Source organism: Epinephelus lanceolatus, chromosome 5 (assembly GCF_041903045.1).
Source record: "Epinephelus lanceolatus isolate andai-2023 chromosome 5, ASM4190304v1, whole genome shotgun sequence".
NCBI classification, from domain to species: domain Eukaryota; kingdom Metazoa; phylum Chordata; class Actinopteri; order Perciformes; family Serranidae; genus Epinephelus; species Epinephelus lanceolatus.
Window position 1 is genome coordinate 2,606,847 of NC_135738.1, and position 27,245 is coordinate 2,634,091.

General features: G+C 42.7%; 1 protein-coding gene across 1 annotated transcript in view; it reads left to right on the forward strand.

Annotated features, from left to right (window-relative positions):
- Window positions 1-6,603: 6,603 nt before the first annotated feature.
- The window catches only part of hyal4 (hyaluronidase 4), a 29,396-nt gene continuing 8,754 nt past the window's right edge, over window positions 6,604-27,245 (forward strand). The window contains exons 1-2 of the mRNA XM_033635009.2: window positions 6,604-6,750; window positions 24,342-25,331. Of these exons, the coding sequence (XP_033490900.1) occupies window positions 24,375-25,331 (957 nt within the window). The 5' untranslated portion in view covers window positions 6,604-6,750; window positions 24,342-24,374. The remainder of the gene's footprint in view (window positions 6,751-24,341; window positions 25,332-27,245) is intronic.

Below are 27,245 nucleotides of genomic sequence, written 5' to 3' on the forward strand. Positions count from 1 at the left end.
AAGAAAAGAAAGGTCTGGCTGCGCCGACTCTCACTTTAAGATTGGAGAAAAAAACGCCCCGGCTGCTTGTATTTCTTTCAACCAATCACAATCGTTCTGGGCGGTGCCACAGCAACGGTGCGCTTGCAAAAATATTGCCGGGGGGGAAACAGGTTTTGGTGTAACACACCCACAAAAATATCGCCTACAGGACGCGAACCATGGCAGAAAAATGGGTACATCCCCGCAAGATCAAACACCGCAAAACTTAGTAAAGGACGTGTTGAAAACTGCAACCGGAGGTGGTAGGGCGGGACTTCAGCGGGTGGCTCGTTCTGCCCAATGAGAGGCTGATTTATGCAGCGAACTTCCGCCCACTCAGACTAGGGTGAGGGTAAGTAACACAACTCTGTGTGTGTGTGTGTGTGTGTGTGTGTGTGTGTGTGTGTGTGCCTACTTTTGTTTTAAACAGAATAAAATTGGAAGGTGAGCTCAGAGAGCAAATTAGAGAAAATTGCAGCTGATGAGTTCAGAGAGAAGATCTGAGGGAGACACTGATCACTGATTATCCAGGAGAGAGAGGAAAACATCTGAGGCTGGCTCACAGTAGCTGGTGATTTATAGGAAACACACACACACGCACACACACACTAGAACTGCTGTCATATCTTATGTCACGTCTCCAGAGCCACATGTGAAGATGGACACCAGTTTCATCCCTGTGTGTCCACCATCCATGACCCAAAACTTTAAAGTCGACACAGATGCTCCAGATTGTCAAAGTGACACAAAAACATGATGTTTACTTGACATTAAAACTCATCCCGTGTGAGCTCGACATTATTTCTTACATTAAATCAACTATTTTTGAGTTAATCTGACAAAAATTTATAAAGCCGATTTTGCCTAATTAGTCTAAGGCCAATAAACAACTTTGCCTCACACGCCAAAAGAATCAAAAATGTTTTTCATAAATATGACTCCAAGTTATGAATATTGTTTTAACAGGATAAAGTGGTGTTGTGTCGGTACGCTGGGTGCCGCAATCCTTGAGTGCTGTGAAACAAGTGTCATAACACATAATTAATATATTGTCTGAAGCCTAATTGTTAAACAGGTAGTATTCATACTGGTTCAAATAAACGATCTGATTATATTTCCTGATCTTTGGGAGCAACAGTTCTGTGTGGAAGGAATTAAAGGCTTGTCCCAAATACAGGCCTGTTGACTTCAGTGATTTAAATAATAGCCTGGGCTACTGACTGAAGTTTCACAGTATGCCACATAATGATAATAACACTTTTTCTTTGGACACTTACGTTCTGCTGACAGAGTTGATTTCTTAAGTATCATACATCAAGTAAGTATCATTGTGTTTTTGTCACCATAAAATCAGCCGTTTATATCTACAAAGGGAGCAGGTCCGCGTCCACAGAGACCGCCATGTTGCACCGTCATGTTTCTACAGTAGCCCAGAATGGACAAAACAAACACTGACTCTAGATACGGACATTCATGTTTTCACATGGCCCCTCCCCGAGGATAGCATTGGAAAAAACACTGATTTTTTTTTTTTAATGTTAAACTGCTTTATTCTGTGTTTTCACTGGTTTAAATCACCTGCGGTCTCATTTATAAAACAATGCGTGGGATCCACACTGAAAATGTTCATACGGACAAAAGGCTGGTGAAGATTCTCAGTCATCCAGGTCATGGTAATCTTAAGTGCTGTATCGTAGGCAACTGGTTTCTCGAAAATGTTTCACCTCTCATCCAAGAAGCTTCTTCAGTTCTAACGGACTGGTGCAGAGCCACAGGCTTTAAACCCTGTGTGGGTGTGAACCCTTACAGAGTCGTTGAGGTCACATGTGTGGTGTTAGCGTTAGATGGGTCCAAGTGTGCATGGGCGTTACGCCGTCTGGGGAGGGACAGACAAAAGCCAAAAAATGACATGTACCAAATAACTGGGGCGGCAGTAGCTCAGTCCATAGGGACTTGGGTTGGGAACCGGAGGGTCGCCAGTTCAAGTCCCCATCCAGACCAAATATGGTGCGTGGACTCGTAGCTGGAGAGGTGCCAGTTCACCTCCCGGGCACTGCTGAGGTGCCCTTGAGCAAGGCACCGAACCCCCCAACCACTCGGGGCCTGTCCATGGCAGCCCCCTCACTCTGACATCTCTCCACTTTGTGCATGTATAGGTCCTGTTTGTGCATGTGTGTGTATTTCAGACCTGTGTGCAAATGACAACGGAGTGAAAAAATGAATTTCCCCACAGGGGGATTAATAAAGTATATAAATTAAAATTAATATTCGACAATTTCTGCAATCAGTCTTCCACCTCACCATCTGCGCCAATTTACAGTCTCCAAAATGTTCATAATCGTGGGTCAAAGTTTCTCCCATTGAGTCTCACAACATTTGTGCTGGAAGTGGCGTACGCCTCTTTCAGGTCTCAATTTGTGTGCACACAATGTTTAGAAATGATTCTTTCAGAGAGAAAAACATCTCTGCAGATAATTTGGCTCCCTGTAAAAACCTCCTGAATGACTGGATCTTAAGTTAAAGAAAAACACTGATTTGTAATGTGACACTGCTTTATTCACTCTTTGTACTGATTTAAATTAACTGGTCAGTTTGTTTTGGAGAGGACGAGACCTCTGTGGATAATTTGGCTCTTGGTAAAAGCTTTCAGCTGGTTGCAATCTGCAATTCTAAACCCTTGGTGCCACTAAATCTCCTTAAATCTTACAGACTGTTTCTTTAGGTAAAGAGTTCTTCCATCAGCTAAAATGTCCTTACAAATATAAATTAGTTTTATTGTGTTTTTCTATTGTAACTACAGCTACACGTACAGTCCTTTATCTTATGAAAATAAAGCTGAGCCTTGGGGGAAAAAGAATTCTGAGCATAACGGCCTCAGAAGAGTATCCGTCCATGTAACGTCACCTCGCACAGCGCTGTCTCATCGTATCTGGCGGCCGGTTTTTGACCAGTTCCAAACATTTAACAGCCTCATTAGACGACCTGATGAGTGCAGTCTCATCCTGTTAGTCACTCTGGGCTTTAACAGAAATGAGACTAAAAGAAAACAGAAAGATGAGAGTTTGTAAAAGTCATTACACAAGAGAAAACCAACAGCTCCTAGTCACCACTCAAAGCTTCTTAGCGTGGAAACACTCTCTGATGTTCAAAGCTCGTAATGAATAAACACAGATGATCTAAGATGTTAATATTTTCACTACAAGTAACGGAGTTTCAAGATCACATACAATTAACAAAATACAAGCTATGTAGTATTTCTCCCTGCAGATGGAAATCACTGTGAAAGCTGTTTAGTTGGATGACATATTTACTCAGTATGAAAACACACAGTTAAAAAGGGAAAATCCATGTGTATATTTAACAGAGGGACTCGCAGAGTTTGCTGCGACTTTTGTCTTCTGGTTGTAAATATGTGCGGTTAACCACTGGAATCTGAGCTCGGGCTGGGTTAAAGTGCCGGGTCCACATGTAATGTCATTTAATCAGCACAGTGACACTCCGCTGTGCCGAGGAGAGCAAACACAAATTAAGAAATACATGGAGATAAATATACTCGTTAAAACTTCTGCAAACTTATTTTGGCAGAAAAATGAATAGATGTCTGTTGTCACGTGACAGTTTGAGACCCTGATGGTTTCATGTCCTCTCGGCTTTCTCAGGGCTCTTTGAGTTTATGTGGTTTCACTTATTAAACTGGTTTTGAAAGCAGCAGACTGGCGTGTCAGTATGACATTTCCCATTCTCAAATGCTCAGCAAAATTAGAGAGAAAGCATCAGTGCAGAAGTGCACTTGGTGGTGCAAACTGCTCAAGAAAAGCAGCACTGAATGTACATTTAAGGAAGACTCACAGATCACAGGCCCTCACTGCCTCTTCAGACCTCTCAGTTTCTTAAAGTACATCCAAATCCAAAAAGCGACCTTCTGAACTCAGGAAATGTAACTTTTAATGTTTCCTACAGAAAGCCATTGACCATAAATGCTATAAAGTTAAATCATGCACATCAACATCAGTCACCCTTCATACTTCAACACATAGGACCAGTGTTCATGGTCAAAAATGTTTTAGAGCTGTTAAAGGTGCCCTGTGCAGAGAACAAACAAAAGTTAAATTTATATTCAGTGTTTCTCACAAAATGCATTCTTGAGGTAGTCCGACATCGCAGGACCAAATTGTAATATTCAAGTTAGTCCAAAAACTCTCAGTAAGGCTGTTATCAACGGTCGTGGATCAGATGCAGTTGGCCGGACCTTCAACCCATCAGAGCAACCAAACGTGACGTAGCGCTGAGCGACGGTAAAATATAAACAGACCAGAGTGTTCAGAGATGAGCTGCGATGGTGTAGCATCAATACATGAACGAGAGTTGACATTTTTTACCATCAGAATTGAAAATAGTACGTCATCAGAAAGCCCCTCTTTACTAAACTTGGGTTATGCCGGGGGGGGGGGGGGGGGGTTGGGGGGTTTAGTGCTCCGTTAACTTGAATGGTCAGTGACTTCCTGCTTCAAACACTGATGAAAAAAGCCGTCCTCTCATGTCAGCATGATACACAGCTGGTCCCTGTAATTGTTCACTGGTGTCTGGCGGCGTCAGGGGGAAACGCAGTGGGACAACAACGTAAGTTAAGGCGACGCAAGTTCGAGTAGGGTGGGTCACCTACTTTTTTGTTAAAGTGACATTGAGCCACTTGAGAAGGGCTAAAGAGTCGCAGGTTGCCTACCCTCATCATAAACCCTTTTTAGATAGGAACTGTGCAAATTTGCAGGAAAGCCCAATCAGTCTTTTTTCAGCATCGGCAGTATAAAAACAAAATCGGGGAGTGCAGCAAAATGCCGCCTACCTACTTTTGTTCATACAGAATGTGCCTTTTTCGGGGCAATGGGGGGCGTGAGCAAGTAACAAAACGTGTAGCTCAGCGTGTGACGTAAATAGTGACGTGGGAGGGAAGCCGCGGCTGGTCAGTCCTTCGGCGATTCTCTCATAAGTCGGCCCGTCCTTCACCGTCCCCGTCATCTGACGGTTAATGGCCTCTTTGTTTGCGAGGACAAGGAGGGCGCACAATTCCTTGTCTCCTCAGTTGCTCATCTTTACAGTGTCTGTCAGGTTTGTGTTTCCCTCTTGCTACTAGCTGCTCGCTAATTCCTGCTATCAGCTGTTTCCTGTTTATCCACCGCCAGTGGCTCGCACGTGCAGCGTCATCAACAGCTCCTCCCACAAGTCTTCAACAGCCCCTGCCGTTGCAGAAGGCCGCCTCGGACTGTTTAAACTAAACGTGTTCCACCAATATGACTACCCTACGAGGCGGAAAATTGGACACCTCAGATCAACTCGCCAATCCGGCGAGACTGACACCAGCTAGCACAGAAATGTCAGCAGTCTTGGTCACTGCATTGGTTTCACACACTCAGACGCAGCTAATCTTCAGATTGATGAGCTCAATTCACCACTCAATCTTCCCCCACTTTCACTGGGAAACATTTTCTTGCATGAGGTCAAATCACAGTTTTTGAAAAACAATTCAGCTCAGTCTCACACTGAAGTCGTCGGGCGCTTGGACAGTGAAGTTAAGGCGATGAAGTCTGAGTACGGGTGGGTGGGAGGGGTGGTGGATGTGTCCAACAAACACCGACTTTAATGCAAGAGAGCGGTGTTTGCATCCTGTAAGATTATAAAGCCAGACCCTGTTCTTTTTTCCTAAACCCAACCACGTGCTTAGGTCAGTTTGTATTGTTGTACTGTCATAGTGCTTTTATTTTGAAAGAGACTGTATGCAAACTGTACATTTCCTGTGAAAACAGAAGTGTATTTTGAAAACAGACAATGCATGTAACAGGCTGAAGTTGACACGGCAACCAACAACCAACACACCCAGGGTACCTTGGACGTCGTAGCTGGACGTGGAAAGTACACGACCAAACATCAATGTGTGACGAGGTTGGAGTGAGGATGTCCGAGTGAAGTTTCCCTACAAATAGATTAATTCAAAAACACATATTTGGCTTGACGATTCCTTCCTGACCTCATAAACAGAAAACTCTCCACTTATGATGCACGTCTGGGGCTTTTGAACATGTCACAAGTTTAAACTTTAATAATCAGCAGCTTCAGGACTTCAAACATTTGACTTGATACATGGACGAGAAGTTTCCCTGCAGACAACACAAATTAAATGTAGTGTCTCAGTTCCCCTCTGTCTGCTCCATCCACACTGAAACCAAGACAAATTGGAGTTTATGTATGTAAATGTAGACGTGCGTGATCACAAACACACACACACACACTTGTGCACGTACAATTGTTGTTGACAGCAGTGTGTTTACGTCTGTCTTCCTGTCTGATGCTGATTGAAGTGGATGAGTTGAGACTTTTCTTGCAGAGAGGATCAGACCTCAGAGGAGCTCAGCAAACTCACAGAGATTTTAAATCTCTCTCTCTGTCTTTACAGTGTGTCTCTACGTCTCTCAGCCCCCCCTTCCCCCCTCCCTCTCTGCTCTCTAATCGCTGTGTTGTGGTGGTGACGCTTTCTCCTCCCTCTCCTCTGCCCCCCTCTCTCGGCTGTATATAAGTGTGGATGGCTGGCTTGTGTTTCAGACTCACAGAGGGAATGAACACGAGCCTGTCGGACGTACGGCGCAGAGGGCCACTATGACCCCTGCAGTGACCCCGAAGAAGAGACCTCCGCCTCCCCCTGGACTGCTAATGATTGGTCGTGTGCAGCATCTACAGGTGAGCTCTTAAACTCAGGTACCAAGTTTTCCCCAGCTCCCTAACTCTTAGTTTTATCAGGCTGATTTAAAATCCAGATTGCAGGTCTTGTTTTGCTGCAGGAGGAGGACAATAAAGTGTATTTTTAAACCCTGAGGGAGGCGGGAACCTTGGGTGTTACAACATGACTTGAGCGTCTGTTTTGGGTGATGCAGGAAGGGGAGGAAGGAGGAGGAGGAGGAGGTGGGGGGGCGCCCTGCCATGCCAGGAATGTTGGCTCACCCTTAACAATACCCTCGCAGCAGAGAAAGTTTCTCTCATGTTGAAATCAGACGCACAGAAGCACATTTTCAAGTCTCTACTCAGAAGCTGCACATCAGTTGTAACAGAGACATTAAAGGTCCCAGTTAGGTGGAGTTTGAGTCATTACGCAGACGCGCTGACTCATAAAGACTTCCAGTAAACAGTCAGAAGAGCCGACAACACGGGAGGTCACAGTTCTCGGGGAATGTCAGAGAGAGCAGCTGGATTTAAGTTCATCACAGGCGGATATAAATAGTGTTTGTTCTGTTTATGGGAGCCTGTTGTTTTTCAGTCTGCCCTCCACACAGACACAGAGGGTTAATGTGTCTGGGGTTAAAGATCAAAAGATACAGCAGGGTGCTTTGATTCAGGGTTGTGTGTTAAAGTCTGCAGTGAACCTATGATTAATGTGAAGGATGCTCTGCCTTCAGGTGTTTCATTGAGTAGAACTTCCTCCAATAATAAGATGCTGCTATAATGAGAGTATGTTGCTGAGGGACAGAAAGCCAGGGGCCAATGCTTTTAATGCTTTTAATTTGTACTCCGTTGCCTTAAGTACACTAAAGAAAAAAAAAAATTCCATTGTGGATTAGAAACTGTTTTGGGGGCCACCAGGCACCCCAGGGGCCATAAGCTGAGTGTCACTGGTATATTGACATCTTATGGAGAGAATCACTTGTCGACTTTTGTTGTTGATCATCACATTGTCTGATAACGAGATGTTTGACCTCTGTCTGCAGGAGACCAGAGAGAAAGGTGTTTTTAAAAGTCTCTGTGTGTTCAGCTCTCAGAACGTCTGTAGCTTCTGACTGAATCTCTGTGGTTTGGAGTTTAGTTCCTCTCCTGCGTCCTGTTTGTACTTCACGTCTCTGCTTTATTTTACTGGTTCGTGTTCGCTATCAGAAGCTGTGTGAAGTTTCTGCATGAAAACTCAACATTTCCTTATTTTGCTGCTTCACAATAAAAGTTTATACATAACAAAATAACAAGAGACTTTTATTGTGAAGGATCTGTAGGAAATGAAATGTGTTACTACTGAATTAGCAGAACTGTGTTAGCGGCTTTTCTTCAATAAAGGCAAGTCTTATAATACAGCAGGGAAGAAGAGTAAAAGCCTCAGTGAGATGTTGATGAAGAGCTGCAGACAAACAGGTACTTCTTCTACCTGTGGAAACATGTAGCAAACATAACAGGGGACTAAAGCTGTGGATCAGCGCGCTGCTTTTAAACATCATCAGTCAAAACAAGCCATAATTAGTTAAAGACACAGCCCAAACCAAACCAAACCAAACCAAACCAACCCATGACTGTCGAAAAGGTATATAGGTCGTAATCAAGCGGCAACCTTCGCGGCTGAAAAATGAAGTCAACACAGAAGTGCCAAAAACGACAAATAACAGCAGTTGAGGCTCCAGAAGCAAGTCACTCTCCATAGAGCCCAATGTTAAAATTCAGTCTGGTATAAAAATGGTTCTGGTCTCTACAGCTGATTTCAACATTCATGACAACTGTACAGGGTTGACTTTAAATATAACTCACCTGTTTACATTTTATTAAGGTTTAATGTTACACATATTTCGCCTATGGGCAGGCAGCTCTTAGTGACAGGCTGTCTGCAGATAGTGTCCTCATCTACACCCCTCGCTCCTCCACAGTTCCAACCTCTCGCCCAAATATGGTCACTTCTGGCACCAAAAAACCAAGAAACTCAAACTGTCAAATATAAATCAAGATTCTGTCAACACACTGTCTGTTTCTCACCTCAAATGTTTTCAGAAACAGAAATATTTTAGTGACTGTTTAGCTGTAACATGAGAAACTTTGTGACCCAGCCGCCATGTTGGAAACAGCTGAACTGAAACAAAACAGCGCCTCTCGGCTGAGCTAACACTTCCTCAGCTTTTTACAGCTACACAGTCATTAAAATATGTTTCTGAAAACATCTCAGGTGAGACAGAGGCAATGCAGTTACAGAATCTTGATTCACGTTTGATCAGCGCTGCCTGGATTGACAGTTTAACTGCAGTTTACTGAGCGACTGACATGACTGACAGCTGTGTTAGAGACCCCTTGGCTCTGTTCAACACATTCACACTCCGACCTTGTCACATATTGACGTCTGGATGGGTCTAACAAACACTGACTTTCACCTAAGAGAGCCGTGTTCACATCCTGCAAGATTGTAAAGCCAAACCCTGTTTTTTTTTTTTTCCTAAACGTAACCATGCGTTTTTGTTGTTGAAGAAAAAAAAAAACAGTCAATTTGTGGTGTTGTACCAACATAGTGCTTTTATTTTGAAAGAGACTGTATGCAAACTGTACATTTCCTGTGAAAACAGAAGTGTATTTTGAAAACAGACAATGCATGTAACAGGCTGAAGTTGACACGGCGTCCCAGAACGTCAACAACCAACACACCCAGGGTACCTTGGACGTCATATGTGGACGTGGAAACCAAACGTCAGCATGTGACGAGGTCGCAGTGAGAATGTGTTGTTTTGTTGGACCCGTCCACCACCACTCCCACCCACCTGACTTGGACTTTCACCACCTTAACTTTAGTTCTTGTCCCGTTGCGCTTTCCCCTGACGCTGCCAAGCGCTATTAAACTATAACTGTGACAGGCCGCGTATAACATCAATGTTAAGGCACAGCTTTTATCGTCAGTGTCTGACGCTGCAAGTCACTGCCCGAGTGAAATTTTGACAACTTCGGAGTGAGACTGGGTTGCTCTGATTGGTTGTCTTCATTCACATGCAGGAAGGCCATTAGAAATGCTACAAGACAATAGAGTAGGCAGAGGAGAATGATTTTATCTCACAGATTACGTCTCATAATGCTGTGAACAAAGTGACAGTTTCAGGAATTATGATTTTTTAAAATAAAAGTTACCATCTGGGGCTTCAATCATATTTTGTGTTCTGGTGTTCTCGTCACTTTACCTTGTAACTTCGTCTGTAATTGCTCTCGTATAGTTCATATTAATACTTTTATTCTTTCCTAGATGTACGTAGCTCTTACTATTTTTTTTACTTCCGTTCATCTGAATTTATTTCTGTTGTCTTATCGTCTTATCGTTCTTCATTTTCACAGCATCAAATGTGCGATATCTTTCATCAGAACATCTTCCTCCACCTTCCTCTGTTGATGGATGGTGTGCTTTGACGTCACTGTGACACATGAGTCTTCCATCCTCAACAGTGAATCAACAGGAAGTTTGTATGAATGGGAGTATTTTGAAAAGAGTAATGACCATCAGAATAAACAGGCAATCAGGAGGCTGATCACAAGGTTCCCTTTGAAAAATATCTGGTGATTATTTTTTCAATATTTTCCATCTTCATTACATTTGTCTTCCGTCTTCCTCTGAGATCATCCATCTGTTTTCTCCATCTGACAAATCCTCCCCTAACCCCAAACTCACCAATCCCCTTCGCCCTGGCAGAGTGGTTTTCTGGAGCCTCGGCGCTCACCAGGCGCTGTGATTAACTTTGGCTCTGCTGAGTGGAAACAATTCAGCCTTGGTGGTTCCTGTTCTCCGGCTTTTGTTTTTCAGGCTCTCTCGTGAGGAACATGAATCACGACCACATTGGGTCACCAGGAATATTTGTTGAAATGCTTCTCTTTGCTCTGGTTAACATGGTTCAACCAGCTTTGTGTGTGATTCACGGAAAGTCTTGATGCAGAATCGAGTTACTGAGCATTTGAAGAAGTGATGGAGGAGACGAGCTGCAGTCCGGTGTGGAGGATTTTCACAGTTTGTTTTCAGCTGAAGCAACACTGGGGCTTATTTGTGTGACGAGGCTGATCTCAGTTGGATCAAGTAATGCATGGTCATCAGGCTGAGGACATGACTCCTCCTGGGCAGTTGCACGGTGCTCAGAGACACTGTTTTCACTGTCTGAAGACGTAAGCTGCAGGACAGCACCACGACTGACAGCACTTATCCGACTCAGCATTTTAGTCAGGCTACGGTCACATTAGAAAATCACATTTCTGTAAACACTAGCAGGAGGTTCTGATGAGAACAGTGTCAGACAGTTGGTTCATCCAACACTTTTCAGCCCCGGGCACTTTGGTGTGAATATTCATGGTTCTCAGAGGATGGACCCTGATATTTATGTCATTTATCTACTGCGTCAAGTAGGGTCACATTGCAAAACTTGATGCCCACATCGCACATAGAAATAGCCATGTTACGAAGGCCATGATGTGCCGATCCAGATGAAGGCCCTGATCAGACAGGGTGCTTTTAAGCAGCCTTTGGCAGCGTTTTGTAATTGTTTTGAATTAAAGTGAAGCTTTTTGCTCGCTGCTTTAGCACTGCTGAGCACCTTCATGTTTTACCACTGTATGTGCCTTGTGTTTTTGTAGGAGCGCCCTGAACGTCTGGGTTGAAAAAACACCCAAAAGCACCCAATGCCATTTGTGCTTCTTCACAATGTCCAATCTGACAAATTAAGAAGGGAGGCTCTCTGTGATGGTGACAGATCTTTCTCTGTGTCCAGACTTGGGAACAGCCTCCAACTGTTAATCAGAGCCAAAGCAAGTGCCCTCTGTCTGCCTATTTTCACACACATTTCATCACTAGGTAAGATAACTAGCTGCCAACTAGCTATTTATTGAACTAACTAAAAAGTTAAATCAGGCTAAGGACATTTGATTCAGCAAGTTTTGTCATAATCAGCATATGAATTCTTGAGCTATGGACAATATTTTGTGAGGTCGCAGTGACCTTGACCTCTGACCACAAAATTCTAATCTTTTTTTTTTTCAGTCCAAGTGGACATTTGTGTCAAATTTAAAGAAGTTCCAGTAAGGCATTCTTTAGATATCACATTCACAAGAATGAGACAGTCAAGGTCACAGTGACCTTTGACAACCTAATCTAATCAGCTCATTGTTGAGTCCAAGTGGACGTTTGTGCCAAATTTAAAGAAATTCCTTTCAGGCATTCTTGAGACATTGCGTTCATAAGCAATTAGGTTTTTTTTCTGCTTTCCTGTCCTGTTAATCATCATGTGACACCTCAGAGTTATCATGCGACACCTTGTGGGGGTCCCAACCCACATGTTGGATCAACTGCTAGTTTAAAGTGTTTTTATCATAATCAGTCCCCTGACCGGCCTGTGGGCTGCTGTGCCCGGACAAAGTTGTGATTCTGTATGGTGCGTATGATGTATGCTCGGGGCATTGATTTATATGAGTTTAGGCTTTTCTGTTGGTTTATTGAGACAACAGCTTTCTTCATTCATTCATATTCTTTAACCACTTATCCCGGGGGTCGCGGGGGGGTGGAGCCTATCCCAGCTGACACTGGGTGAGAGGCAGGGTTCACCCTGGACAGGTCACCAGACTATCACAGGGCTGACACATAGAGACAGACAACCATTCACACTCACATTCACACCTACAGACAATTTAGAGTCACCAATTAACCTGCATGTCTTTGGACTGTGGGAGGAAGCTGGAGCACCTGGAGGAAACCCACACTGACACAGGGAGAACATGTAAACTCCACCCATCCTGGGTTTGAACCAGGAACCCTCTTGCTGTGAGGCGACAATTTCTTACTGTTAAATGTCTTTTGAAACTGTTGGTCAAACCAAACAAGACATTCTAATACCTCACCTCTTACTCAATTGCACAAAGAACACATTTATATATAATTACTCGCAGCCATAGATCCTACATCTGTCATGTGTATTAAACTAAACAATGCAAAAGCACTCAAGGACACCTTACAAGACAAAGCATCCATAATCTGAGTCACTAAACCAGTAGTGTACGATAATAAGTTTCTAAAATAAAACTAGGTATAAAATCATCATCAGTGCAAACTTTGATGTGTTTACCACCATTATCAATCAATTCAATCAATTTTATTTATAAAGCCCAATATCACAAATCACAATTTGCCTCACAGGGCTTTACAGCATACGACATCCCTCTGTCCTTATGACCCTCACAGCTGATCAGGAAAAACTCCCCAAAAAAACCCTTTAACGGGGAAAAAAAACAGTAGAAACCTCAGGAAGAGCAACTGAGGAGGGATCCCTCTTCCAGGACGGACAGACGTGCAATAGATGTCGTACAGAACACATCAGCATAATAAATTAACAGTAATCCACATGACACAATGAGAGAGAGAGAGAGAGAGAGAGAGAGACAGAGACAGAGAGAGAGAGAGAGAGAGAGAGAGACAGAGACAGAGAGAGACAGTAGCTTACAACAACATTATTGAAAGTAATAATATTATAGTTATAGTTCTGGCTACTGTGGTACAATATGTTGAAAGTATGTATTAGTATCAGACAGTATACTTGTGTGACAATAGTCATATGTGTATAATAACAGTAGAAGTATGACTAATGACTAATGATGGCAGCAGCAGCAGGAGGTATCTGGCAGGACCACGGCAGCAGCACAACCACACACGTCACGCTGTCCAGGCACCGCTGTGATATGAGTTAATCTGAGAGACAGTGGAGCACAAAGGCTCTGGAGAGCCGCATATCAGAGCGCATATGCCAGCTTGAAAAGGTGTGTTTTCAGACAGGATTTGAAGGTGGAAAGGGAGTAAATATTGAGAATGCCTTGTGGGAGTGTTTCAAAGGCAAAGGGCAGAACAGCTGAAGGCTCTAGAACCTATAGTCATCCGGCGGGCAGACGGTGATGTGAGCTGGATGTGAGAGTATCAGAGGGTGTGTAGACATGAAGGAGTTCAGAAAGATACAAAGGGGCTGGGTTATGAAGGGCCTTAAAGGTGAGAGGCAGAATCCTATAATGTATGCAGTATTTATCAGGAAGCCAGTGAAGCTGCTGAAGAGCCGGAGTGATATGATCGATGGAGGAAGTTCTAGTAATGATACGGGCGGCTGAATCCAACTGCAGTTAACGTGTCCTCCATGCAGCTTGTGTAGCATGCATGTGTAGGTTAAAGTGGAAAAGATTGGATTTTTATGCAGTAATATGCAGCACAGTGTTGGAACACAGAGCACTGCTGTTCTTCTATGGATTCTTTATGTGTTTCATTAAGGGCATTTCATTGGAAGAGAGCCGAGTTACTGAGGCTAAAACACTGCAACTACTTCAAAGGTTTTTAGGAATACAGCAAGGAATTATAAAATATAACAAGTTTCAATGCTGCTGAGCATTTTCCAAATCAGTTTTCAGGTTGAAATCCTTCCAGTTCATTCTTGCAGAGACTTGAAAAACATGCAGGTATCTCTTTGTGATTTACAGGTTCATGTGGACAGATGTTTGATTACCGGACAGCAGCATGAAATGTCCAAATCTTTCACAGTGTTTAATGCGTTCATGCAGCCAGAATCAGACTGAGTGAGTAGTACTGTGCCTCGGTGACGTCCGGTCAGTGTTGGAACATATTTACGTGCACAGATGGTGTATGTGAGGGAATCGGTTATTTTGGCTCCCACCTCTCGTCCTTCCATCAGGGGTTCGGCTCGATTCCCAAACATCAAACTGAGGACACGCTTCTCCCTCTCCTGGCATCTCTGAACGTGCTTGTGTTTCCATCCTATTAGAAATGCTTCCATCAAACTGTCAGCTTCATTTTACTCTTCAGTTCAAGATGCTTTCTTTGGGCGTGAAATCAACACGTGTTCCAGGAGTAAGTGGTGTGAAATGAGCTCCTTCGAGGTCGTACAGCAGAGCACTGCGATAAAAACTGGCTTCAGTCCTCACATGAACACACTGATAAGAGACTGTAAGCTGATCTGTTATCAGCTGTACAGAGATCTGCAAGGTGCCTGTATTATATCTTCCTCTTGACCTTCGACCAGCATCATCAGCTGGGTCACGGACGCTGCCGAGAGGCTGAGGAACCGTCTACACTTCAGACGCTGCCAACTGTGGCTCAAATTCACCCCAATTTTCCAACAGAGACACTGAAAATTAGAAGGTTTCTCTCATTCTTGTTTTTGTTGAATGAATGCAGCTACTCCACAAGAACCACAGACATCAACAAACTCTTATCTTAGTCGATGCCAGACTGGCCCGCGGCTCCAAGCTCCTCTGGATAAATAATTCACTTTGACACAAAGCCAGATTTTTAACATGAACTCCGATGCATTTAATCTGAGGCTACTCGCCCGTCCTTTCTCATGATAAGAACCACCGACTGGAGCACACGAACGCTCGGTCCAGATCAGCCTCCTGTATGGACCCAGGCTGTGGTCCCATGGTTGTTTTGATCAGACTATCTACAGTTTGGGGCTCGTTTCAAATCCCCACCAGAAAACTGTCCTCAGCTGAAACACAGTGGTATTTGTTGTTTGTTCAAGCACTTTGGCAATCTGAGGTTTTCCTGACAATCAACCCTCTCGTGGTTCGAGTTAAACAATTTGTTGATTTGACAGAAAATGAATCTGCAGCTATTTTTGTTGATGGATTCATTGTTTCAGTCCTCCTGTGGGTTAGACTATACGCTATATTGAGAATATTTTCACCACTTTACCTTGCTGTCATACAGCTTTTTCTGACGGGGGAACTAAAGCCGTCATATCAAAGCCACCAGACTCCATCAACAAAACAGTAATTTAGCACAACACTGAGCTGCTGGTCAATCGCTGCAATAGTGTGTAACTTAAGGTAAAGTGGAGCAAATACTGAAACATAGCATACACTTACACTGATATTGATAGATTTAGGTGACTAAAATTTGTTTTGCTGCACAGTAGCAATTGCGCGGTATCAAGTTTCCTGCCCATACACCCGTCTGACCAATCGCAAGCAATACCACTGAATGCGGGCCCACCAGTTGTCAATCATGTTTATAGCTATGAATATCTAATTAAAACCAAACTGATAAGAAACGTCAACACTTGAACAACCATCAGTGTGATAAGAACTACCTTAAATGACAGAAACCATCTTTGAGAAAAATTTATTTGATGTGTAGGCCTACTGTACTTTGAGTTTTTAGTTTGGTCCATGTCTCATCCACTAACATGGAGAGGGCGGGCTTTATGACCTGTACTGCAGCCAGCCACCCAGAGGCGATCGAGATGTTTCAGCTTCGCGTTTAGGGAGTTGTCATGTTGTCCATCTTAATATATAGTCCATTGTTTATCAAATATAATTGCAAAGCAAAAAAGCACATAAAATCAGCACAGCAGAAAAGTCAGATAAGTTGGACCACAGTGTTTAACGATAAATCTTTTAACATTACAGAAAATGAAAACAGAAATCAACGAGTTTCTCAACTTTACATGTCTGAGTGATTTTTGTTGTTAACGCGACGTCACGGTGATTTGGTCATTAGCTAGGATGTGCTGATTCCAGGAGCAAATGTGATTTGATTTTGTGGGGAGACCAAACACTGGCAATAGATAGGGCCATTTGCATTTTTGTGTCGGCCATTGTAGTTCTCCTACACACTTGGTAAGTTACAGTTGGTTGAAGTGTTGCAACCCTCCTGCTAAATGCCACTAAATCCTACACACTAGACCTTTAACGCACGTGCAATAAAGAATGGGACCAGCAGTCACTGTTGGTTTTTGTGTTAATCATGTCGACAAGCTTCGCCTCACCATAACCAAGCAGTTTTAGTTGCCTGTACTGTAGCTGTAGAGATGACAGGAATTCTGCTTCTGTAAAAACACTGAGGAGCAAACTCACAATAAAGGCAGATGACATCAAAGCACATATGGTTCAATGTTATCAGAGTCCTGAAATCTTGCCCATTGTGAAAACTGACATAAGTTGGAGGCATCGCCTGCAGAAAAATGCAGTCACTCTTTTCAAGACTTACAGATTGCCTCTTCAGGTAATTTCATACTTGACTAGACCAAGAATTTAAAGATGAAATCTCTACAGAGGTGCATAGCTCATGTGTACGAGCCAGTGTTACATATCGAGAGGTAGCCTACTTATCTGTGAAGTGATCTATGATGGTATTTACAGAGCCAGCATAGCAGGGATAGAGATCTGTCACACCTTGAAGTGGCCAGACCAGCTGTGAGTAGAGCTCAGAGATTTAAAGCTTGAGCAGAAAACCTACAAAGAGAATAATCAGAAACATTCCTATCATGAAATCAAGCCTGCTCAGGAAGTGGTTTCAGTCTGAACTGAGAGCCATTATTGTGCTGATACATTCACTGTAATGCTGAAGTACAATCCGCTTTGAAAAATGATCTGCTTTCACTGAGTGCTGCAAGTCAAATTATTCCCAAACCTTCAGGGAAGAACTGGCAGGAGCACAAAGGAAGGAAAACACTTTGACTCCAAACCGACATAACTCAGAAAGGAACAAAACAAGTCCTATAAACTTTATAGTACTTCTGAAGAATACTAATGAACCTCAAACAATGCCTTTTTGAAAAATAGATGTTGGATTTAATGTGCTGTCATGCCCAAGTACAGATCACACACTGTAAAACACAATATTGTTTAAACAGTTTAAGTTCTGAGGACACTGCTACTAGGTGACCGAAAAAACCCCAACCTGGTTATTGTTCAAAAATGGTTAAAGTGCTCAGCAGTCTAAAGTCTCCCAGGAACAATGATGGTAATTTATATTAGCCTAACATTTTAAAAGACGTTGGCGTATGGCGCAAAAGGCCAACATGAATTCCTAAACAGGTGTTTGTTGACACACAACTCTTGAGGCTGATCAGGTAAATAACAGTAGACATCTTGTGATCCAACGGTTTATCGTACACTTTGTTAAATGACAGTATTCTCTATGCTAACATGTTAGCTTATGAGTTGTAAAGTGAGATATGAAGTGAAACACTTAATAATGCACGTTGACTAATGTATGCCTCATGCTAACGCTTTAGCACACACAATATCAAAGAGAGTAGGCTCTAATGTTGTAGATGAATTTGGCAAGCGATTTGTGTATGCCACCATCTTGCAGCGGGGCCATTGTTGCGGTGACATGTGTCAGTCATCAATGATTAAATGTCACGCTGCTAGCTTGCTAACGTCAGCACACGTAACGTATGCTAACGTTATATTACACAGTGTTTAATGATACAGTCTATTATCTCCCTATTACTCTAATTTTTCCTGCTTATCGCTTAAACAAATGATTCATTTCTATATTAATATCGGTACTCATTTAAGATACCTTCATCAGTTACATCATCAATCCAGCTATTCATGATGCTGTCATTGCAGAGAGTCAGTTCAAAATGACAGCATAATGAATTGATGACTGACACATGTCACCGCAGCAATGGCGCCGCTGCAAGATGGCGGCATACACAAATCGCTCGCCAAATTCGTCTATAGCATACATTTTGTGTAAGACAGTTGTTTGCTAACGCTTTAGCACATGGACCAAATCACAATGTTTGCTTAAGAGAACTTCTGGGTGGAGAACCCCCGCATCATGCACAAACCGTGCTGAGCAAACTCTGCCTTGATGGGTTACTTTTTAGCAACCTACAAAAAAGTCTTATCAGTTTAAGTGTATGCTTTTTTAAGAATATTTTCACCACTTCACCTTGCCATCAGACAGTCTCTCCCGACGGGGAATCGAAGCAGTTGTATCAAATCCACCCGACTCCAGTGACTTTGAATTTTACTTTGCAGAACACTGGAGTTGCTGGTATACCACAATCTCAATTGGTCAGTGTGTAAGGTAAAGTGAAGCAGATATACAAATAAAACGTACACCTACACTGAATTAGATTTTATTCGGTGGCTCAAATAGGTTTTGCTGCACCCCCATCCACAGCAGTGCATCGCTTGGTTTCCATGACGGTAGATTTGGTTCGTCAAAGACACTTGTAAAGCAACACAGTACATTAAATAAGCACAGCAGAGATGTCAGATAGGGCCGACCACATGTTTAACCACTTTAAATGTTACACTTACGGCTGATAATGACAAGTTGGCTGATTTTTCATATCTCCAAAATTCAAATCTATTGCTAGTTATCTACGTGGAGGTGATTGTTGTTGTTGTTGTTAGCATGATGTCACAGTGATTCGGTCTATACATTTTTTTAGACGATAGAACACTCTACCATGCTAATGATTGGGCATACAAATTGTTAAATAAGAAATTATCTAGAAAGAAATTATGTAGAATTTCTGCAGATTAATCGATAAAGAAAATCAAGTTCCTTCTCCCAAAGTACAGTAGGTGTCATGCTAATGTGTTAGCACAATGTCAAAAAAACATTCGGCTTCATGCTAACAACCCCTTCAAGCACAACGCGACAATGGCACCACTGCATTCTCAATGGCTTGCGCCTGCCACGACTGCATTTCCTTGTGTGCTGCTGCTGCACTGAACACAGCAGCAAGCAAGTTGTGTCTAATACTTTATCATAGGCTATATTAAGTTTTAGGATCCTGTGTTTGTTTCAAATAGTGTAAAATATATACATAAAATGAAGTTTTAATGATGCAGTTAGGTGACAGAGACGTGTGGACAAATTCATTACTTGTAATAAAAAGAAAGCATTTAATATACAAAGTACAATAAACTTTTATAAAAGTTAAGAGTTAGGAAACCTTAAGAAAGTATTAAAGTCCAAATAATGTCTTAAGAGTAAATGAGACGGTCCCCACTGCTCTGCCGTTAGTATGTTAATGAAAAGTCAACCGATGAGGTTAAAAAGTGACACAGAATGAATCTAGAACATAACTCAGACGTCTGATTGGACTCCCTGACTGGATGTTTGGTTCAACCAGCTGTATATGGGACACAGAGACACAGCAAACACTGAGCCTCACTGAGACATTTGGCAGGGAAACCTGTCATTATGGCCTGAGGCTTCAGCTCTGGTCAGAGGAGGACTAGATGTGGATAGGAAAGCAGCGGTCTGTTCAGCTCAAGTCTTCGTTCCAATCCCTGGGTGTCAACTGACTTCCTCTCTGTGACCTCTGACCCCTGACTGACATGGAAATGAGCCAATAACTATTCATGTCTTCAATGACTGCGATGGACAGGATGTGAAATTGAGACATTTAAATGAAATAGTTGCTGCAAAATATGAATTTGAATTTCAAGAAAGCCATTAGTGGTTAAGTAAATGCACTGGGCAGAATTGTATCAAGGAAAAATCTGATTTGGGGTCCAGGAATAGCCCAGCTACAGCGGAGTTATTGGAAATCCAGCCTGTACATTTCAGGATACTTCCAGTGGTGCCCCCAGAAATCTTTCATAAGGGTGGCCAGATGGGGCCCCTGAAAATCTTGGGGTGGTCCACCAAACCAAAAGCCATAACTGAATTTCAGGAATTCTATTATGCTGTTGAAGTATCTATTAAAACTATGTCAATACTGGTACAGTCAACATTTTGAGCTTCACAGCAACACTGTTTTAATGTGCTATGTTTCTCTACATGTGTTAGGTGATTTATTGTTCTTCAATTGGGCTGGTTATCCAGCACATTGATTATAAGGAACAAAACATTAACTGGAAACAAAGTTTAGGGGAAACTTGTGGGCACCCACACAACCCATTTTCAGTCAGATATCTTGAGGGGAGAGTTCAGCGGACCCCTGTGAAAATGGCCATGGCAGTCATTCCCTTGAAAAAATGTAGCCTAACTTTGGAGTGTTATTTAATCGCTTTCCTGACAACCCATACTGACATGGTTGATACCAATGGATGCCTTAGGTTGTCTTCTTTCATAAAATACCACTTGAAGCTACTTGGCACTAGCTCAAAAAGCATGCCACAGCCCTTTAAGGCCAAGACACACCAAACCAACTTCAAAGAATTAGCAGTAACAAAAACCAACTGATGCATCTCCTCACATCACCTGTGTCTCGGCCAAAAAGTTGCACATGTGCACACTGCAAAGACTACAGCTGATGGCTAACCAGCACATACGTTCTGTGCCTGCGTAAGAGGAAATAACTCTCTACATTAGCAGGCGACAGTAGTCTGTATTTGTCATTCAAAAAGGAAAATCAGAAGACTGTCTTGATGCTAGTTATTCAGTTAGCACAATAACAACACAATCCAATGTTGAAAGAACAGATCATATGTACTAGTGAACAAAAACACAAACCATCAGAAAACATTTCTGCAAAAGAGCTCAATGGATAAAGTGAAATAATCTTCCTTAATGTAACATGTTTGTTTTGGTCACACTCCCTCTTGACTTAAACAGTTTGTTTACTTTCCTCACTTCTGTTTCTCTTCTTGTGCACTGAGCTTAAACTGCCAATCAGAGTGATTTCATTCATTGATGGGCTTCGCCGTTGCCAACACCGATTCAACATGCTGAATCTACCAAAAAAAAAAAAAGCCAACGGGGCCGATGGGGCCCAAGCTGACCAATGGTCCAACTTTGTCTGACAGCCAACTGTTGTCTTAGTGTGGGGCAGCAGCAGTAATTTTTTTCAGGAGGCCCTGACCCCCTCTTGGAGGCGCCACTGGATACCTCACCAATTTCAGGCAACAAAAAACAAAAGCAAACTGTATAAATAATGAGGTTAATTGCTGTAAGACTCTGCAGGATACTGACGTACAGATATAGAGATATAGATATATGGTCAAGATGGCGTAAACTGAAGGCAACATGCTACGAGCCACTATCTCCCTTTTCAAAAGGCACAACAAAGAAAGAAGGCTATTGTTTCATTTTCAGGGTATGTATATATATATGTATATATATATATATATTTTTTTTTTAAGGGCTTAAAGTTTTCAGTACAATGAATGTACACTGTACTTTTTTAATGTATATGACAAATTTGAACGTACCAAATTATCAAACACACATCCATAGTTCCAGAACCTTGATTTTCCTTTCAATTTTTAAAGTGACTTGAAGTTTCATTTATGTTTAGTCATTGATTTTATACAAATTTGAACACTGAGGAAAATATTCAGATTCAATTAGTTAAAATATTCCAGTGGCTTTTGCATAAATGTACCCAAACCTCAGCCTGACAGTCTGTCTGTCTATTGTATGTCTATATTCTTTGAAAACTTCTGGGATCTTCCAGGAATTTTAAATAAAATGTCAACAGCTGGAAAATAAATGAGATTTAGGTCCTGTCGAATGTCAGCGTGCCTACTACCTCCCAGATGTTTTCACAGACTTAAACATGGAAAAACTATGGGCTCATAAAGTCACAAGTAAAAGCAAATGCTGAATCTTTCGTGATCTGCTATTGTGCTTTAACACTCACAGTAAAACAGACGTTTATTTATAAGGCAGAAGTTGTGGATGTAAAATCAGAGCAACTGCTGAGCTCATCCAGCTGTGACTTTCATAAACTCATCAAACAATAAAAAAACAGTCAGAGGGTCAAATGAAGTTGAAGAGACTTCTGCAGATGGGCTGAAACACTGTCATTAAAAGCTTTGGGTTTAGTGCCTCTGCCGCTTACTCTGTCGGCATTGTGAGAAGCTGCAGGACACATGACGCCAGAGTGTTTTAACCTCAGGGTCATGCCACTTCATATACGTCCAACATTCCTGGAGATTCCCAATATAAACATGTATACTGAAGAGATCTGTAGCAGTTAAAGTGTATGCTATACTGAGAATCTTTTGACTGCTTTACCTTTCTGTCTGACAGGGGAGTCAGACAGAAAGGTCTCAGTTCTCCATGTATGCTCTCGTCAAAGCCAGACTCCACTGAGAAAAGCAGTGATTTAACATCGCTGAACACAGAAGCTGCTGGTCTACTGCTGCCTCATTCATTTAGTTATTCTGTCTTATTGTGTGACTTTGGTGAATCCAAACTAACACTTTTAAACCCCAAAGACACACAATAAGTAAAACTAACTAACAGATGGAGGCAGTGTCAGACCAGCAGCTCCTGCGTTCAGTAGTGTTAAATCACTGCTTTTCTCAATAGAGTCTGGCTTTGACGAGACACATTGTCTTTATTTCCCCGTTGGAAATCAGTGTCTGACGGCAGTGTAGAGCAGGGAAAATTTTCTAAATACAGCCTGCTTTTAAATTGATATTGATTTTCTTTGTTGGCTAGAATTTGTTTTGCTGCTGCCCCCGTCCACAGCAGTACAGTGCTTAACTTCTGTGGCAGTACTCCTGCCTGTTTCCCAAAACTGGGAGCATGCTGACTGCCATCTACTGTATGTAATACACTGATAAAGGATAAGCATCTCATACAACCCACTTCAAAAGATCTAAAGTGTCCCTTTAAGTCCTGCTATTGTACCTTGCACGGCTTATGCACTTTTTATTTATTGCACAACAATATAGGAAAAGATTTAGGCAAAAAACTCCACAGCAAATATGAAATTCTTGTCTGCTGATGAAGGACTGCGTTTTCTCCTTATGACGGTGTTAGAGGAAATATCTAACACTACTGTCGAACACTTTTATATTCAGATGTGTCATGGTAATCTGCTCAGTTCCCTTCCATCAACCATTTCAAACTGCCGTTCAAAATGAAACTATCTGAAGTCATCTGCAACAGAATTTACAACTGGATGTTACGTAGCTCCTTCACACGAGGTGAAATCAGGGGCGATCTGGAAAATTACTGGACATTACAAGAGTAATTACATAAAATGACAAACACAAAATCCACCCATCCATCCATTTTCATGCCCTTATCACAAGTCACGAGTCACAAAGGCAGCAAGCTGACAAAAGTACTCCAGACGTCCCTCTGCCCAGTAACACTTTCCAGCTCCTCCTGGGGAATCTCGAGGTTTTCCCAGACCAGATGAGATATGTAATCTCTCCAGTGGTTATAAGGTCTGCCCCGGCGCCTCCTGCCAGCTGGACATTCCCATGGAAACCTCTAAAGGGAGGCACCCAGGAAGTATCCTGACCAGATGCACGAACAACCTCAACATCATTTTATTTAATATATTTCATTCCAATCTTGGTCCTTGGTTTTTCGTTTTACTGTCCTGCCATTCTGAGGGTGTTTTCTGTCATCTGCCTGATTCCATGTGAACGCAGCATTAATTATACACACTAGACCTTTCATGGAAACATGTACCAATTTACCTTTTGTGTCTTTGGCTTTCTTTTGGCTGAAATTTCAGAAATTTTCTTAAAACGTGTGCAACACATTATGGAAATACTGTCAGTTGTCTCTGGACCAGATGGGCAAATTTTTAGATCTTCTCAAAATGTATGAAATATCTGGAATATGTGACTCATTGTATATATCATCGCTCAACTCTACTACTAATCCTATTCTTTTATGCAAGATTGTGGAATAAATGTTGAGTTTAATACGTTACATACCCGGAGAGAGAAGTGATAAAATAAGGACAGTAAATTAAAATAGAAACTGTGTTCATGAGAATCTCAGGAGCTAAAATTGGCCACGCTTCAAAAAGTTTGAAAAATATTTATTATGTCTCTCCTCCTTCCTTCAGGATGATTGACAGCTGCTCCTCCTGAACCCCAGGATGCCTGTGGTGCCAGTGGGCGGGACATCCTCCTCCCACCACGTCGTACCTGTCGCTCTCACCTGCTCCTGGCTGCTCCTGCTCTTCCACGCCGCCTTTGGACAGAAACCCGCCAAGCTGCCTCTGATTGGCCGGAAGCCTTTCATTGCTGCCTGGAATGCCCCGTTGGACATGTGCACCATCAAATACAATGTCACCACCAACGCTGACCGCCTCTTCCACATCCACGGGAGCCCACGTGCTGATTGGACGGGGCAGAATGTTACGATTTTCTACGCCAACCGGCTGGGCTACTACCCCCACTACACGCCGCAGGGCACCGCTGTGCATGGCGGCCTGCCGCAGAACTGCAGCCTGGACCAGCACCTGTTCAAGGCCTACCAGGACATCAACCACTTCATCCCCTCAGAGGACTTCCGTGGCCTGGCCGTCATTGACTGGGAGTTCTGGCGGCCTCAGTGGAGCCGAAACTGGCACAAGAAGGACATCTACCGACGCAAGTCGAGGGAGCTGACCGCCAAAGCGTATGTCAATGTGACAGCAGCACAGGTGGAGGAGCTGGCACGGCGGCGGTTTGAAAAGAGCGCCAAGGCGTTCATGCAGAGGACTATCCAGCTGGGGACACGCCTTCGCCCCAACGGCCTCTGGGGTTTCTACCTCTACCCCGACTGCCACAACTACAACCTGCACGAGCAGAACTACACGGGCTTGTGCCCTCTGCTGGAGAGGCTGAGGAACGACGAGCTGCAGTGGCTGTGGAACAGCAGCACGGCGCTCTTCCCCTCCGTGGCGATCAGGAAAACTCACACCAACAGCATCAGCAACCTGCACTTCTCCCAGCACAGGATCCGAGAGTCGCTCCGCATTGCCTCACTGACCTCCAAGGAGTACGACCTCCCCACTTATGTGTACCTGCGGCTGGGCTACCGAGACGAGGCCCTGGCCTTCCTCACCATGGTAACAACAACGTACTTTACCTTTAGTTCAGTATGTAGAATAAGAAGGCAAATTCTATTATTCTCTTGTGGGGAAATATTTCTTTCATTTTGTTAATATTTACACCAACACACACACACACACACACACACACACAAACAGGACTTAAACATATTCATTATCATATGGAGACATCTCAGACTGAGAGGCCTGCTTAAAGAATGGTGACCTGAAGCAGCCGTGCCTTGCTCAAGTTTAACTAGGTAATGCGCAGGAGGTGAACTTGCTTGCTGGTCCACACTCCGTACTTCGTCTAAGCTGGACTTAAACCCACAACCCTCTGGTTCCCAAGCCAAGTCTTTACTGAGCCACTGCTGCCCCCAGTACATTATTAACAAAGTCTGATTCAGGTTGTTCCCATGCACTGTTTGTACGTTTACCTATAATGTAAAGTAAAGCACTAAAGATTGTACATATCCCACATAATGATGAGCCAGCAATTCGTGCGCAGCCCCTGTATTTTGAAAAGCGGCAATGTTGTGACGGCAGTAAAGAAGGAAGCAGTCCCAAGTGGTCCATTTAGGAGGCAGGTTGGGGTGTCGGACGGGTCACAAAACACAGGACTTTCCCCTGAAGACTAGTGTTAGGAACTTTGAATCATTTAAAGGTACATCATCACCATGATTTCTCACCCTAACCTTCTTCCTGAACGTAACTCTACATTAAGGACGTAACGTCATTAAGTGTTACCGCTCAGTGACAAATTACCAGCTCCGAACTGCAGTTGGGAACATGCTGGCTTATTAGCAGTAATTTAGCTTAGCTCGTTATTAGCTGGTAACTAGCTTTTAGCGGTCTGGACCACTCTGCTGAAGGAAGGATAGCGAGGCGTTTCGGTGCTGTTCACCATCAGTGGCTTTATACACCACACCTGACCTCGATTCTGACTCAAAGAAATCATGGTTCTCACTTTAACAAGAGTTAATTTAGTACTCACGAGTCTGTGGGACGTCACCAGCAGAGTAAGCATCAGAGAGCTGAAGATCTGGTGAAGACTGGTGGGAAAAGGCTGTAAGTTGATGTGCTGCAGATGGCTGCAGCCGTCTAATGTGGCGCTCTGTTGGGCGGAAAGAATTCAGGGCGGGAAACACGGACTCCTCACAGGGTCCATCAAGAGCCTTCCGGTCCTGTCACTGTCATGAGTACAAAATATTTAGTTTGCTGAGTCATTTAAATATGCAGAAATGTGTTCATGTAATCATTATTATTCATTGCAAATTTTCAGACAAAGCAAGGAATGACACAGGCATATATTTGCAGCCTAACAATCCTGAGATACAAAATAGGGAAGCAAAATAGTGATGACAAGGCTCAGAATCTGTACAGTCAAATAATCAAAAAACATAAAAGATAGCATTTAAAACTTTTTCATTTTTCATTTATTTATCCTAACAGATGTATTTATTTATTTATGACTACACAATGCTAGACTGAGCTGCAGTATACATTCTTTAGTTTACATTAATTTTATTTTGTCATATCGCACATTAGCTCTTCTTCCAGTATTCAGTAGCGAAGGGAGTACTCAGATATTTTAATTAAGTTAAAGCACCACAGTGTAGAAATGCTCTGTTACAAATTAAAGCTCTGCATTCAAAACTTTAAGTAAAAGTAGTAAAAGTCTCTGCATCAAAATATTCTTGAAGTACCAGAGTAAAATTACTCATAATGCAGAATGGTCCATTTCAGAATAATATTCATCATCAGCCACAGTAAAACTATAATGCAACTCATAAAAGATGTAGAGACACTGCAAATGATTCAAATATCTGAGATACACACTGACTTTTCTTCACAACACTGGCTGTTTGCTGTTTGCACATAGACTTGATGGTTTGCACTGACTGAAGGTCTGTTTGCTTTCTCACTGCTGCC